General features: G+C 34.0%; 2 protein-coding genes across 4 annotated transcripts in view; one reads left to right on the top strand and one right to left on the bottom strand.

Moving 5' to 3' along the window:
• Positions 1–11,089, top strand: part of spin (Protein spinster) — a 36,423-nt gene extending 25,334 nt beyond the window's left edge. The window contains exons 3-10 of one of the 3 annotated variants that reach the window (XM_068777050.1): positions 769–920; positions 3,236–3,436; positions 6,011–6,142; positions 7,228–7,489; positions 9,414–9,512; positions 9,671–9,860; positions 9,965–9,995; positions 10,124–11,089. In XM_068777050.1, the coding sequence (XP_068633151.1) occupies positions 769–920; positions 3,236–3,436; positions 6,011–6,142; positions 7,228–7,489; positions 9,414–9,512; positions 9,671–9,860; positions 9,965–9,984 (1,056 nt within the window). In that variant the 3' untranslated portion in view covers positions 9,985–9,995; positions 10,124–11,089. Of the gene's footprint in view, positions 1–768; positions 921–3,235; positions 3,437–6,010; positions 6,143–7,227; positions 7,490–8,169; positions 8,432–9,413; positions 9,513–9,670; positions 9,861–9,964; positions 9,996–10,123 lie in introns of all 3 variants that reach the window. The other 2 variants (XM_068777048.1, XM_068777047.1) reach the window with 2 other exon arrangements.
• An 85-nt stretch (positions 11,090–11,174) lies between these two features.
• LOC137933204 (ovarian-specific serine/threonine-protein kinase Lok-like) lies at positions 11,175–14,682 on the bottom strand. Its single transcript, XM_068777046.1, has 9 exons — positions 14,373–14,682; positions 14,143–14,272; positions 13,616–13,752; positions 13,403–13,530; positions 13,207–13,332; positions 12,821–13,024; positions 12,534–12,745; positions 12,261–12,462; positions 11,175–12,126 (listed from the first exon to the last, which is right to left on the bottom strand). Exons 1-9 carry the CDS (start codon positions 14,560–14,562, stop codon positions 11,851–11,853), a joined length of 1,605 nt encoding a protein of 534 aa, XP_068633147.1. The 5' UTR covers positions 14,563–14,682; the 3' UTR covers positions 11,175–11,850.
• Between the last annotated feature and the right edge of the window lie 294 nt (positions 14,683–14,976).

Below are 14,976 nucleotides of genomic sequence, written 5' to 3'. Positions count from 1 at the left end.
ACTTATTCTCTGTTGATGTAGTTGCTGTTAACTCAAGGGCTTTTACAGCTTCATCGAAGCTGAGTTCACGGAGCGGAAGGGTCCGTGAACTTAAATATATAACTTATTATTAACAAACACAAAACTGTAAACAGACTTTTATCAAGAATCAATATTATAATTAAAATCATAGTCGAAGTTAATAATGATTATCGCACTAATTATATAATTCCAATTACAATAACAAAAAAATTATGAAACGTGTGTCATATGATGTTCTCGAATATTCAGAATGTAGTCACAACTTTCCTATAATGTCATATTTGACATATTTGTCATATTGAGTAGTATACAATATGATGTCCGGCATAAAATATTTAATAATTAATAATTTCAATTTCCTGTAAATTAATATAATTAATTGATGATGCGTTCTTCGACAAAATATATAAATACATTTTGTTTTTACTTTGGCACTGAGACGTTTTATATCACATACGTCATTACGAATTCTTTGAGTTCGACAATTATTGCAACAAGAATGTTGGAGCATGTTAAAATAAAAAAAAAATGTTTTTTGATTCTCTCTATAACGAAATAAATTTTAAATTATGTATGTATATTAATGTAAAATATAAAGTAATCAAACAATCAAAATTTTATTTACATTCATTGAGATGGGTCATCGTGATGATCTATGGGAGAGGCCTATGCCTTGCTATGGGCTACCGGCTGTCATGATTATGATGATTAAGATTTATTAACAGATTCGTTTATCTTTCCCTGCAGAATTTTGCAATGTTCGCGTTGTTTCGAGGGCTGGTGGGCATCGGCGAAGCTTCCTACTCGACCATCGCCCCTACCATTATTAGCGATCTCTTCGTCGGGAATGTGCGCTCCAAGATGCTGGCCTTCTTCTATTTCGCCATTCCTGTTGGAAGGTACCCTATATATAAATATATTTATAACTTTATTGTAATACATAAGAGCCCAATACTAAGATACCGGTGTACGGTTTATGTATGTTTAAGATTTTAGTGAATACAAAATTAGTAAAGAGAATCGAGGTAATTTTTGTTATTAATCATCTTTTACCAAAACATGTGTAAGTATATCATTTATTTATATCAAATGGTTATCACAGTAAATATTATTATCGACACTGAGGTCATAACGGTTCTTATTTAGGTTTTTCTATATTGTGTCTGCACGCCCACTATCAATGTACGCACAGACGGGGAGGCGCTCACGTGATGACATACGTCATGCGTTTTATACGTAATGCCGCAGCAGAATATGTAATATACGATCCATGATATATTAGGGGTTTTCTCAAAGAGATCGAACCAGCATTGAAGAGATTCGTAGACGAACGAAGGTATTGGCACGTTGAAGTGGCCGGCCTTAAGGTTCTGGAAAGGGGACCACTGTGGATACACCACCATATTAAGGTCGTCGGAAAACCTCTTTGGAAATCTATGGACAGCCCCAATTAACGCAGTTGATGTTCTACGGCTGAAATGAGAGTGATGATGATGTTATGTAATATACAAGTAGCTTAAGAAGAGGTTACTGAAGGCCGTCTACTTACTGTGAAGAGATTTATGTACAGAGCCTTCCCTTCATAGCCATACAATCTGTCAGCGACAAAACAGCTAATCCGTGACAAAATGACCCAGCGTATGGAGACGAAAGTTTCGTAACATTGTTTTTGAGTTCGTTCCGTCGTGAGTCATCTCATTAGCACAGAAATATGTTATAGATGTTACTCAAGGTATACAAAAGTATATCATGTTTGCCTAATTAGAACAAGTAGTTTGTTTAACTAATTCGTGTTCTTGCCATATATTTTAATTTAAGGTAATTCGTTCATTAAGTAATAAGATATATTTTTGGTTAACGCATTTCAGTCGGCCTCATGAACCATTTAATTGTTTTTATAGTACAGTAATCATTGCTAATCAAGTTATTTTGTGCTTGATCTATAGTGAAGTGTCTAAGATATCGTTTATCAGTCATTTGAAGGTTATAAGATTTTTAATACGTGTAATAAACTATATACGATATTATACGTTTAAGTTGCGACATTTCCCTGGATATAGGTCGTCCTATCATACATTTGCAATCTTTGCAACCGCTTGGCAGCACGCCTGCATCCACCTTCTTCCAACGTCGTTGCTATTTGTTGTAGAAATACAACAATGTCAAAATCACGATATTGTACAAAGTTTTAAAAAAACCTGGAATAAAAAAATTTCGCCCGTGCAGTAGCTTTGATAAGAGAAAATTTAAGTTATCTCGAAGTGTTTATATAATAAAATTCTTTTTGTAACAGTGTCAAGAACGGCAATCTTTATTAAAGGTTTTTATTTTGCTTCAGCTACCTCTCCACGTTTATATCTGGCGACCTTCGGTGTATCTGATTGTACACAGATAAAAAAATACGTATTACAAAAAGTGTATAACGTTTATAAAGATGGGACGGAATCATGTATAACAGTGACATCACTCATACCGCCGTAGCGTTAGGAGAATCAAAACAGATGACTCAAGATTATGTGTATAGTCTAATGAGATATAAGACGAGTTTAAGGATGGCACGTCATGGCATTTTTATATCCAATTGATTTGTAGTTTTAATAAACCGGAACAGATTCTAACAGCAAATTAGAAACAAAGACAGAATTTTTTCTCTTAATTAAGTTAACCCCGTTACTTTCCCACTAATTAACTTACGGGCTGTGTGAACATAAGAAAATATTTTAATAGCCAGATGTCTTCAGGCTTTTACTACAAATGTGCTTAACTTTATGATATTTATTCTTTGTTGTTCTTTTTGATTGTTTACAATTATAGTATTTTATGATTTCTTCTATTGGAAAAATTCTATGTTAAACTGCATGATAAAATTAAATATCTGATAAACATTTGACATCAATAAGGACGAAAAAGCTGTGTTAGGATGTCATCCAACAAATAACAACAAATATGCAAAAATTATTATTATATCGCTAAATTCTTGCGGTGTAGGAAATAGAAAATTTATTTTTGTACTATCAGTACGAAGTCTAGGCAGTTATAAAAATAAATATCATGATGTTTTCTTGCCTCATTACGTCAGCCGCTAGACGTCAACTGCAAGACATAGACATAGGCCTCCCGTATTGTATAAGTTACTATAATAACACGATAAGATTGAGAAAAACTTATGGTAAAAAAATGAGCTGTTGTTTCATTATATAATATTTGATTTCAGTGGGTTGGGGTACATAGTGGGGTCGGTGGCTGGAGCAGCTGCGGGGAATTGGCGCTGGGGACTTCGCGTGACTCCGTTCCTCGGCGCGGTGGCGGTTATACTAATAACCTGGGTGATGCAGGACCCTGAGAGGGGCCATGCAGAGGAAAGCACGATGAAACCGACCTCGTACAGAGATGATCTCAGAGCACTTATAAAAAAGTGAGTGACGAAAAAGTTATATACGTAAAATTAAATCTTATTAAATTAAATTTTACTAGCATTGTACCTTCCAAATGTTTAGTTTAACCATAATATGTATTTTTTTAGTTTAGTTTTCGCACGTAAATTTACAAAAAGGTGAATATAACGTTTAATGGCATTCTCTACTAGTTAACTTTATGATACGCACGAACGCACTTTTGTTTTGAAATAGAAATTCAAATTGTTTCCAGTGGTGGCATTAAATATTTATTTATAATTGTAATTATTTCAGCCGTAGGACATCCAATGATATAGACCTACCTCATAGATTTGCAATAAGACCGGCCACCATCCAGCATTTTTTTAAAATTATGTTTGGATTATAGAGGTGTGTACATAATGCATGAAGAGCGTTAGAAGAAATAAAAAAAATTCTTTCGAAGGATATGGTAGTCTCTTGCACTTACATTTTTAACTTATTAAAGACATAAATAGTGCCTTTTACAAACTATTTATTAAAATTCCCAATAAACAGGCATATTTGACACACGTTCATCGTATTTTTCACATTATTTAATATTGTCTAATGAGCTTCGTCTATGATGTGGGTGGATGACGTTAATGGTAATAAATAACAACAATTTCCTTGTTAACCCGGATCCCAAAGTAATTGTACACTTGTTGTGTTCGCTAATTGGTGCTATTCATGTGATGAAATCATACGATTTTTTTTAATCGATTTTAACATAGATAAATTATTAAATAGTTTGTTTTGTATTTGTTATTTCATTCTATTGCCACTTTTGCATGGTGTTTCTAGTTCTGTTATTGTAGTTTATTATTTTTATTTATTTATAACGTAACATAAAAAAACTAGTAATGTTCGCGATTCTGTTGAAAGCCTTTTCATTAATCTAGTCTTTAATTAAATAATTGTAATCGGATAAGCTCAGAAAACAAACGAAAGGAGACCTTAAAATTTTGGAGTGGAGACCACGGATCGGCAAACACAATGTAAGAGATCAACCCACAAGGTGTATAACCTTCTTAAGATCGACAGTAGACGTTCCATGGCTGATTACAACCGGTCCCGTTGGATATCTTGGAGGGAGGTCTACGTCCTGCGATTGAAATGGTGATGATGATGATAAAGAGCAACTGATAGATTCAGTCTTTTAGTACGCTTTTTGTATCCTCTCAGAAACTCTTGCGTCCAGTTATTCGATAGAGCGCCAACCTGGCTGACTGGCGGTCTCGGAATTCGATAAAAGCAATACAATGGCACAATCCGAGGTTTTCGAGTTTAATCCCTTTAAAGAGGTTATTTTAATATTTATGGCCCTCGCCACTGGGGGCTTCTCGTACCCCTATCTTTGGGAAGGACAGGGTCATTTTAATTTTTTTTTCATATTACTTTTTTTTGCGCTCTTGCATTCTTCTTATAATCTCTGGTACTTCATATTTCATTCCACATTTCTTCTACCTTTCTATTTCATATCACGATATCATTCATTCCTCAGTTTTACACTTCTTTATTTTATTTTTTAAACATTTTGTTCTATATACTTTTCATTTTTATTTTGCTATTTTATTGTTTACACTTATTCCCTTTTTTTAAATTAGCGAGGCTATTAACTCCTCGCAGATCTTCATGCCTATCTGGTATTCGGAGTCGACCTGGCGTCCTCCTGCTCCACCCCCGGTTCACGAGGGGTCCTCCTTGAGCTAAAACTGGTGAAGGTACTCGGAGAAACCCCCGTGCTCCGTGAAAAGCTGGACCAAAACCGCGTCCACCTGGATACTGCGGAGCACACGATAGGCTGTGACGGCGTCCGGGAAGAATTTCCGCGTTGTGGATGCCGTCGTGCCTTCCATATACCTCTTATTCCATTCGTCAAGCGTTCCCAGCCTGAGCTGTTGCTTGACGAATGAGATGGGGCATTCCTCGTAGTCCGGTCTTCTTTTGCACTTCAGGGTCGCGTCCTTGGCCAGTTGATCCGCTCTCTCATTCCTCTCCGTCCCTGCGTGCGCTTTTACCCAATAAAGACTTACATCTTTCCCATTTTCTCTCGCTTTTACGATATTCTCTTGTACATTTAACGCTAAGGGATGGAGGGGGTCAGATATGGCGATTGTTTGCAGGGTGGACCGCGAGTCGCTTAGTATGGCGCATGATTGTGCCGACCTGACTTTAGAGAGGTTTGAGAGAGGCGCCACTAGCGCTTTGCAGTATTGCTACCGAAACCTTTGTACTGCTCCTTAATGAAGCACGGTAACGTGGGGCCCAAGAAAAAAATATTATGACTGCCATCGCAAACGTTGGCGGCGGACTGACGCATAGAAGTAACCGATCTTCTCTCCGTCTCGCTACGCGCATACTGAAACAGCTACAGCGGTTTCTGTAGGACTGTACCTGAAACCCGGTGACACCAATCCACTTGTTAAACAAAAATATAACGCTATCCCTGTAAGCAATTTGAAGTTCTATTTAAAAAACACTAAAAAAAAGTTTTTATTTAATTACGAGGTCAGACTTCTATGTATTTCAAATATTTTATAATAAAAGGTATGATTTTTATGCTTGCATTGCAGTCCATCATTCATGCTGTCCACGTTCGCCTTCACTTGCGTCGCGTTTGTGACTGGCGCGCTCGCATGGTGGGGTCCACAATTTATTTTCCTCGGACTCAATCTGCAGCCCGGTGTCGAAATTACCAAAGAAAGGTGAGTTCCACTAGTAAATTGAGTGTAAAAACATATTTATTTATTTATTTACACTTTTTTGTAAGTCATAGATAATAACTAAAAAAACAAACATACATTTTATAACTGAATTTATATCTTGAGTTTACAAACTTCGTTTGGTGGGAATAAGCCCGGTAACTTTCCTTATAAAAAACAAGGAAAATATGAAATTACAGAAGAGTTATATTTTTTTGCAATATTGGATAACAGCTGTAAACTAATGTAGTCAACACAAAAGCTAAACTAATGTAATTAGTTTTAACAATTAAATAAATATATGCTCTTGCTCCTTTGGTCGCTCTTGGTTCTTGTAACTTTGATTGAGTTCTCCAATTATGTTTTTGCGTTCCCACTAACAATTTTTATAGCTTGCGTGTCAACTATTCTACAATCGTTAAATAAATGTACTTTAAATGAACATACGCAAGCAATCTGAATATTTGTGATGAGTGTAATAATCAGTGCAAAGTCAGTTATAAATATTTCCTATTCAATTTGGTGTATACGTGTTCAAAATATAAATAGTAAATAAGTAACAACAAAACATACCTAATACACATTATAAATAACCATAGGTGTTAAAAAATCATGACATAAGCATGTTTTTTATATTGATGAAAACAATTTTATTTTCTTATATAAATACAATTTTTATCATAAAGACATTTTCGTTAAATTTGTGCATCACATTTATTTGTGCTTTTAATGTATAATAAATGTGATGTACAATCCATAATATTACACTTCTTTAGGGTTAAATACATCTAAATAATTTAGTTAATTATTGAATTAATAGTCGTTGCAGTGGTACCACTAATATATATGTAATACGACGTGTTATATTTTTAATGCGTAACATGTAATACCCAAGAATTACCGAATTCGTCGAGACGAACACCATCAATCTGCCGTAGAAAAGATGTCAAGGATTGTTTTAAACACGCCACATATTTACTAGTCCGACGTGATGAATGTATGCATTTATGAATAATACTTAAGATGAGACGGACAACGGTGTCGTTTAGATGAGACATGATGAAATAATTATGGATTTGGTATGGCAGCGTGTCGTACAAGTTCGGCATAGTCGGGATGTTGGCGGGTGCGGTTGGAGTGCCGTTGGGCGCCGCCTTGGCCCAGCGGCTACGTACCAGAGTCCAGCACTGCGACCCCCTCATCTGCGGCCTGGCTCTCCTCGCCTCTGCGCCGCTCGTGTACCTCGCCCTCATCACCGTCTCGGCACACGCCGTCCTCACTTACCTGCTAATGTTTCTCGGCATGCTCACACTCAACCTTACGTGGTCGATCGTCGCCGACGTCGTGCTGGTGAGCAACAGTCGCCACCGCATTACGGAGCTCGAAAATTATTCCAATGGCAGTTATTAGATCCGTACTCATGACTGTACTGACGAAAGAATGTTTCACATATCATTGTTAATCATGTCATGCCTGATACAGATAAAGCTAGTCGCGTAGCATGAATGCACTAAACACTGTACGACCATTGCTAATATCGCATTATATTTAATTTTAAGTTATTTATTATGGCTTAATAGCAACTTGCACCGAGGTTCAAAAACTTTGCCACTCGGTAAATCAATATATTAGACATCATAGTATGATGCATGACGTGTCCAAAAAAAATCTGAGTTTGTTGTAGGCATTTCTCGGAAAGGGGCGAGTTTGCACTCTTGTAGTTTATAGTAGAAAGATATCTTATTGGGGAGTTCTATTCGATACTAGTTTGTATAAAATTGGGCTTTTTTAGCATTTTTGTCATGATGTACACAAGTAGTGATTTTAAATGATATTATGTAGGTAATAATATGAATAAATACATGATCGCCGATAATACAGGTAGAACTGATAGTATAGATAGTTTAATGCAGTAACGAAGCAGTTTATGTATACCGGGGTGTTAGTTGTTGTTAAGCCACATGGATGGGTCGTCATCTGCGACTGCCGACGCGTGACAGCATGTGTTGACTGAGCGATCTTGCACGAAGGGTTTCGCTAATCTTCGGCGGGATCACGATGGCGTCTGGACTGGTCGGGGTGCCGATGGGCGCTTGGCTGGGCGCGGCGCTCATAAAGCGCTTCCCTCGCGCTCACGCCGTCATTTGCGGCGCTGGTCTGCTCGTGTCTGCGCCGGCCATGGCGCTAGGAATGCTCCTCACGCAGAACTATTTCTACGCGCCTTTCGTCTTCATGTTCGTTGGCGAAGTCGCTTTGAATCTCAACTGGGCAATAGTTGCCGATATGTCGCTGGTAAGAGTCACAAACCTAGTTTTCGAGTGTTTTTCTTTAGTTTATTTTTGAGCGAAATTAATGTTTAGTCAGAGTTTCCCAATTTTTTTTTTCTGATAAACCATTTCAAAAATTAAACTGGTTCCGGTGGACCCCCGTAGGTACTGAATATAGTTTTTACAAGTAACATTCGCTGAGCTTCCTAAAAAATAATTTGCAAACATTGATAGTTGAAGCCAAAGCAATATTTTATTTCTTCACTGTCGAAAGTAGATAAATATTCATGGATCACCGCTTCGAATTGTGATATTCCATTTTTTTGCTACGCCAACGTAGACAACTGTTGTCTCGTGTACCCGCTGTGGGCCACCTGGACCACTTTGGGAACTTTTGGCTTAAATCGTATCTGTTGAAAAATTTCAATATTATACTATATTTTTCCAAGTATTTTTGTAAACTAATTACTATACTTAAACCTATAGAGGTGTTTAACTACGCTATAAAGTAAAAAAAGAAAACGCTCGACGGCTACGCTTCACTTTATGGTATTAAAATGGTGCTGGTATTGCATTAGTCTTTCCGCATGATCTTTTATGAACTCTAGTATATACTTAGCATGTTTTTCATACTTCATTTTCGTTACATTTACGAAGTCAGTCACTCATGAGTACGTTGCCTATTATCAGTAAATAAAAAAAACTTCATAATATGTAGTAATAATTCATTGGAATAATTTTAAATATAGCTCTGTAGCGTGGTGACTGATTTCTTTTTATTTATTAGCGACATCTATCGGTATTAATAAAAACCACAGTTTATAGCATAGATGGAGTTATCATAATGTTAAATGTAAATTAAAACTACTAATAGATGGCGCTTTTGTCTATAACCAATAAAGTAACACGATTTGCGATTTAATATATATTTTTTATAAGTCTACATACTTGAGATGCAATTATATTGAAACTTTGTATTATAAATATATTTTTAATTACTTTTCCAGTACGTGGTTATTCCTCCACGACGTTCTACCGCGGAAGCCTTCCAAATTCTTATATCACATATGTTGGGCGACGCCGGCAGTCCCTACTTAGTAGGCGTGGTAAGTGTTATACTATTAGAATTAAGAAAAATATTATTCGTTACAAAAATATGTATAAAGTTCCTGTGTAAATCAGAATTTGCAAAAATCGAAGTTAAACGTAGTAGTGAACTGTTTTAATATAACAATCAAAGTTATAATATAAATCTTCATTGCAGATATCGGAGAGTTTAAAAAAATCGTTAGGATCGGGACACATGGAGACGCCTAGTCAAAGTGTTCAGTTTAGATCATTGCAGTACGCACTGTTCGTGACGTGCTTCGTGGAGGTTTTAGGCGGCGTGTTCTTCTTGATAACAACGAAGTACATAGTAAGGGATAAACAAAAAGTGGACAGAGCTATCGCAGGTATCTATTCTTTTTAAATTCTAGTTCTCTTTTTCAGAATTCAGAGTGGTTAAAGTGAAAACATCTTTATTAATTTCTTTTATACTATCTTCACATTGTTTCAGTGTCGTCCAAAATAGTTTAAACATTAGGCTGGTGAGTGTAAATTCAGGCTTGAAATGCATGTAATTAGCTCTTCTCATTTTCATCAGGGTGGCTGGACGACACGGATTTGTCAATACTTTTCATACATATATTAAAATTGTTTATATCATCTTTTGTAGAAGCAGAAGCACAGAGCAGCGAGCCTTCACACAGTCAAGCTAATGAAGAAAATATGAATGAAGAATAGCTGGCTGTCAATCATGTTACATGTCAGTCTTAAGTTAAGGGATAGAACTGTGAAAGCTGTAAACTTTCACTATCGAATAAGATGTTCCTCAGTCAAATGACTAATTATTGTTAAAAATATAATACCACTGTGTAAGTGGTCATCGTAACAATTATATAGTAATTTGATTGCAATATGTAATAGAAAGACTGATTCGTAATGCATAGCATGTGTACAACTAACTAGACAATTCAGAATGGTCAAGAGCCTGTGTGAATGCAGTAGAGAGGGATAGTATATAAAAATTATTGTAAGGTGCTTATATGGCATCACTTTAATTCAGGTTATAATTGCCTACTTTAATAAAAGCAAATTAAATATTTCATAAGCTTTCGATTTATTTTATTTTAAATTGAATTGGCTCCGGACATACATGTCATTTTAAACCCTTAACTTTATTTCAGCAATTGTCATTTTAATAATTTTCGCTATTTACGTATCTTTCGAGTAAGTTTAGAATTTAGCAGTCGTAGAACACATCCCCGTAAACAATATATAATGTTACCTAAATAACTAAATGTTATCAATGCTTAAGTACATGCAGAGTTGTTAAATATTGTTGTCACCCAAATTGATTAATATTACCTCAAGAACTTGTTATAAATGAATAGATGTATAATGTTTATTTGTTCATACTTTTTGTTATCCTGTTTTATTTTACAAAACAATTTTGAATTTAAACTTATTATAACAATACAGACATGCATAAATATAATGCATTATTTTAAAGAGATGGCATAAATTATTTTAACGAGTTTTATATCTTTAAATCAAATATATTAAATAATTAAATCGATTTAATTTTAATAAGAGTTGTATATTGTCAAAGACTGAATTGTTTAAATTTCTTCTAATAGTTAAAGGTGTTTCATTTTGTAAATTATGTCATCCACAGAATGAAATTAAAAAATACAATTAATTTATTTTTCAAAATTTTCGTTTTATTGTTCTTATTAATCATTAACCAATCACGGATCCAAGCAACCATACAGTAAGTATGACACAGTCTCTGGTTTTTGAGGTAATTCACTTCTTTATTATATAAACATTCAACTTTATTGTACAATGATGGATTCATTAGAGTCAAGTTTTTTTACATAAAGGAAACCTTTTACAAAAGTTGTCCTATCAACTACAATAGGCTTGTTGCTATTTGAAACAAAATTCTGCTCAGCAGTGCTTGACTGGTTTTTCATACAAATCTTATTCATGAGACCAAGTTCTAAAGATATAATCAAACATCTATTGTATGAGGTACGCAAGGTATCACATCATTTAAATCATGTTCATGTCTACCATATCATATGTCACTTTAACACAAATAGATATTTATAATTGAAAACATTAATTTTTTTTTTAACAATGTCATTAAAATTATCTTATAAACTATTAATTAATACTAATGACTGAGGCCATTGATTTTACACATCTATTCCATCAACATTTATGAATGAACAAATGAAAACATAAAATATGCATTAATAATTAAAATCACTAAAAATCACAGTGTAAAATATGGCATTTTATAACAAAATACCTGTCGGCGGGTATATTAAACAAGAGAAGTGTTTATGATGATTTAACACTTTTTGTCTCAAAGGTATCTCACATTAAGTAGACTTACGTGCCTGAACAGAAACTATTTGTTGAACTTGAATCATCATTTTGAAATCCATGTACATTAAAGTTGTCTATTCTCAGTTTTTTTGGGATAGGTTCACATAAACTGAAACTGTTGCTCAATGTTCTTTTGCCTGTCATAACATTTAGAACTGCAACCTTATTTGAGTTATTGTTTTCTTCATCACAATTTTGGGATAAATTCAATCTGCCAAATTCATTCACCTGAGTAGACTGAATTAGCAGCCTTTCAATTCGAGTAATAACAACTGGATCCTGGAAGAGTGATACATGTATGAGTTTGCATAATCCCAAAGTAAATAAAGATTGATGTATTATCTCCATTTTTAACTTACTATAAGTATATAGTATAGTGTATAAATAATAGTTATGTAAAGAACAGATCGCACCTGCATCCAAGTATGGTTGAGGATTTGGTCAAGTGTAATTCTGTTTTGAACATTAACAGTAAGCATTCTCTTCATTAGCAGTTTGGCCGGCAAACTTATGTTTTTCCAATGTTTATGTGAAAACCTGTATTGTCCTCTTAAAATCTGATCTCTCAAAGAAAGCTCTTTGTATTCAGTGGAGAATGGTAAATACCCTACAAGACTATAAAAGAAGTTATATTAATTATGACAATAATAATAAAACAATTTTACTATTTATTATATTGATTTTACCAAACAAAGAAAATAACTCCTAAGCTCCACACATCCACATCGGGCCCATAACAGCTTTGTCCATTTGCTTGCAACACTTCTGGTGCCAAGTACAGAGGTGTCCCACACATAGTCTTCATAAAGCTATCTTCACCAACAAATTTGCTTAGTCCAAAATCAGTAATTTTCGCCAATGTTTCTTCTTCCCTGCTTTCTAGGAGCACATTTTCTGGCTGCAATTAAAATTATAGATGTAAGCGAAAGGAACATAATTTTGAAGAATGTCATCATGTCAAACAATAACTTACTTTAAGATCTCTGTGAGTAATACCTTGCGAGTGTAGGTATTTAACAGCAAGCACTATTTGTCTGAAATAAAATCTTGTTAACTGTTCAGACAGATGTCCATTTTGTGAGATTCGTTCAAATAGCTCTCCTCCCTGCATTAATTCTAAGACAATATAAACTGTGTCTCTAGAGTCAAAAAATTCTTCCGTTGATACAATACAAGGCTGTGGAAATTATTAAAATGGTTGTATTATACCAGATAAGGAAAACTTGAATTACAAGAGTTGAATAGCAGCATGACCATTTATAAAACATTATACTTTCAAAGTTTAAATTTATGAATTGCTGCTGATTAAAAAAAAAGAAAAATGAATACTTAGTTTAAATATCATTAGGTGATACTAACATGTCTTAGGGCTTTCATTATTGTTACTTCATTCATGATCTTTTTTGGGTCAGTGAGATTATTAATTTGTCCATTTGTTAATCTACTTTTCTTAATTATTTTCATGGCAAATTTTTTGCAGTTTGTCTGAAAGCAATATGTACACATAAACTCATTCTATATTGTCAAATATTAAAACTTAAAAAATAATATTCACCTTTTCATAAACTAATTTTACAACACCACATGCTCCTTGACCCAATACCTTAGATATATAGTACTTCATTGATATTTCTTTAGGAACTTCATCTTGTTCATTTTTTAACAAATCCTTATAAATGAACACTGCAAATGAAATAAAGTAAAAATATGTATTAATTACTGGAATTTAAGAATTTAAGTTCATAGTTCACTTATTAAAAATACATACTTTTTACATTGGGGTGGGTTACAGAAATCTTGTCATTGTCATCCAACACTCTACTGAGGCCTTTCCCAACTAGTTTACTATTGATAAATGTACCATTAAATGATAAATCTGTTAATATAGCTGGGCTAAGAGGTTCTCTGAAAAGTAATTGTTCTAATTGAATCTAATTTACAAAAAAAAATTACTCTACCCCAGAAAATATTAAGTTATAAAGTAATAACAGTTGACATAAAACCAGCCTGCAGGGGATTTGCTGTTAGCTTAAAATTTTCACAATATGGGCCCAATATGGAGGATGTTACATATTTTTCAGATTTTTTACCTTGGAAATGTTGATCTCATTGTGGTGTTTTCTTTTACTGTGTGAGCAGTGGCAATGTTATGAAATAATCACTAAACGTGAATTGAACCCGCAATCTTCGATTTTTAGTCACTTGTTATAATGTCAGTCACTAATCAACGGGGCACTACAGCTTATGTGTAGATTATTATTTTAAGAATAACGGGTTACAAATAAAAATACTTACAGTAAGTTTCTCTTAATGACGAAATGATGCTTACTAACACTTTTAACTATAATTTCCTTAATGATGTCCTTTTTCATTACAAAGGAACAGTTTAAAGCTCTTCCAAGTGAAAATTCAGGCTGTACTAGATCTAAAAGTAAAAGATATTGGTAAATGTATTTAAAAAAGTTTTTGAAGGCAGTTTATTATGCTTTATAAAGATACGCTTTTAAGAAATTATATATTCTTACCGTAGTACGATGGATATTCTTCATTGGTATCTTTCCAACAATGTTTACCATTCAAAGATACTTTTGTTGAATAAAGTCTGCCCCAAATTTTTGGAATAAAAGATGGGGTATTTGATTGGCTCCAATCTACTTGCGATTTCTGTGTTTGAGTTTGAGTATTCTCGATGTCCTGTAAAAGTTCATCTCCCATTTTGATACGATCTCAGTAAGTAGTTTGTAATAAGGAAATACCATATGGACAGTCAGTTTAAAGTTTAGACTGCAGCGGGAATACTCATCTAGGAACATTGAGATTCTTTACTTAGGAGCCGGTTTCCGTTTTACAAAAACGGAAAATAATTTTGGGGGTTGCTACTTCTGCGTTTATTTTTCAAGTTATTTAAAAAATTTCAATTTACTAATTTTGAGTACATTAAAATTTAAAAACTTATGAAGCTCGTGTTTAATTATTCAATAATTTATCAATAATCTTCATCAATTTCAATATACACTGGTAAGAATTAATTTTAAAATTTTAACATTTGCCAGAGATCATTTATTATGATCATCATAAATTTTAACTTTAATAATCATTCTATTTAAAAATTTCATTGTTATGGAAATA

This window comes from Battus philenor, unplaced genomic scaffold (assembly GCF_028537555.1).
Source record: "Battus philenor isolate CCGP_79_NKW_IND1 unplaced genomic scaffold, ilBatPhil1.0.hap1 SCAF_13, whole genome shotgun sequence".
NCBI classification, from domain to species: Eukaryota; Metazoa; Arthropoda; class Insecta; order Lepidoptera; family Papilionidae; genus Battus; species Battus philenor.
The sequence above is the reverse complement of the archived record's forward strand: the minus strand, read 5'-3'. Positions and strand labels throughout refer to the sequence as shown.

Bases quoted from the DNA above. Each gene is read 5' to 3' on its own strand.
- LOC137933204 (XM_068777046.1), bottom strand. From the start codon at position 14,562: ATGGGAGATGAACTTTTACAGGACATCGAGAATACTCAAACTCAAACA. The intron at 13,531-13,615 runs GTATGTATTTTT...TTTCATTTGCAG, and splicing joins AACCCACCCCAATGTAAAAA to TGTTCATTTATAAGGATTTG. The intron at 12,463-12,533 runs GTAAAATCAATA...CTTCTTTTATAG, and splicing joins GGAGTTATTTTCTTTGTTTG to TCTTGTAGGGTATTTACCAT.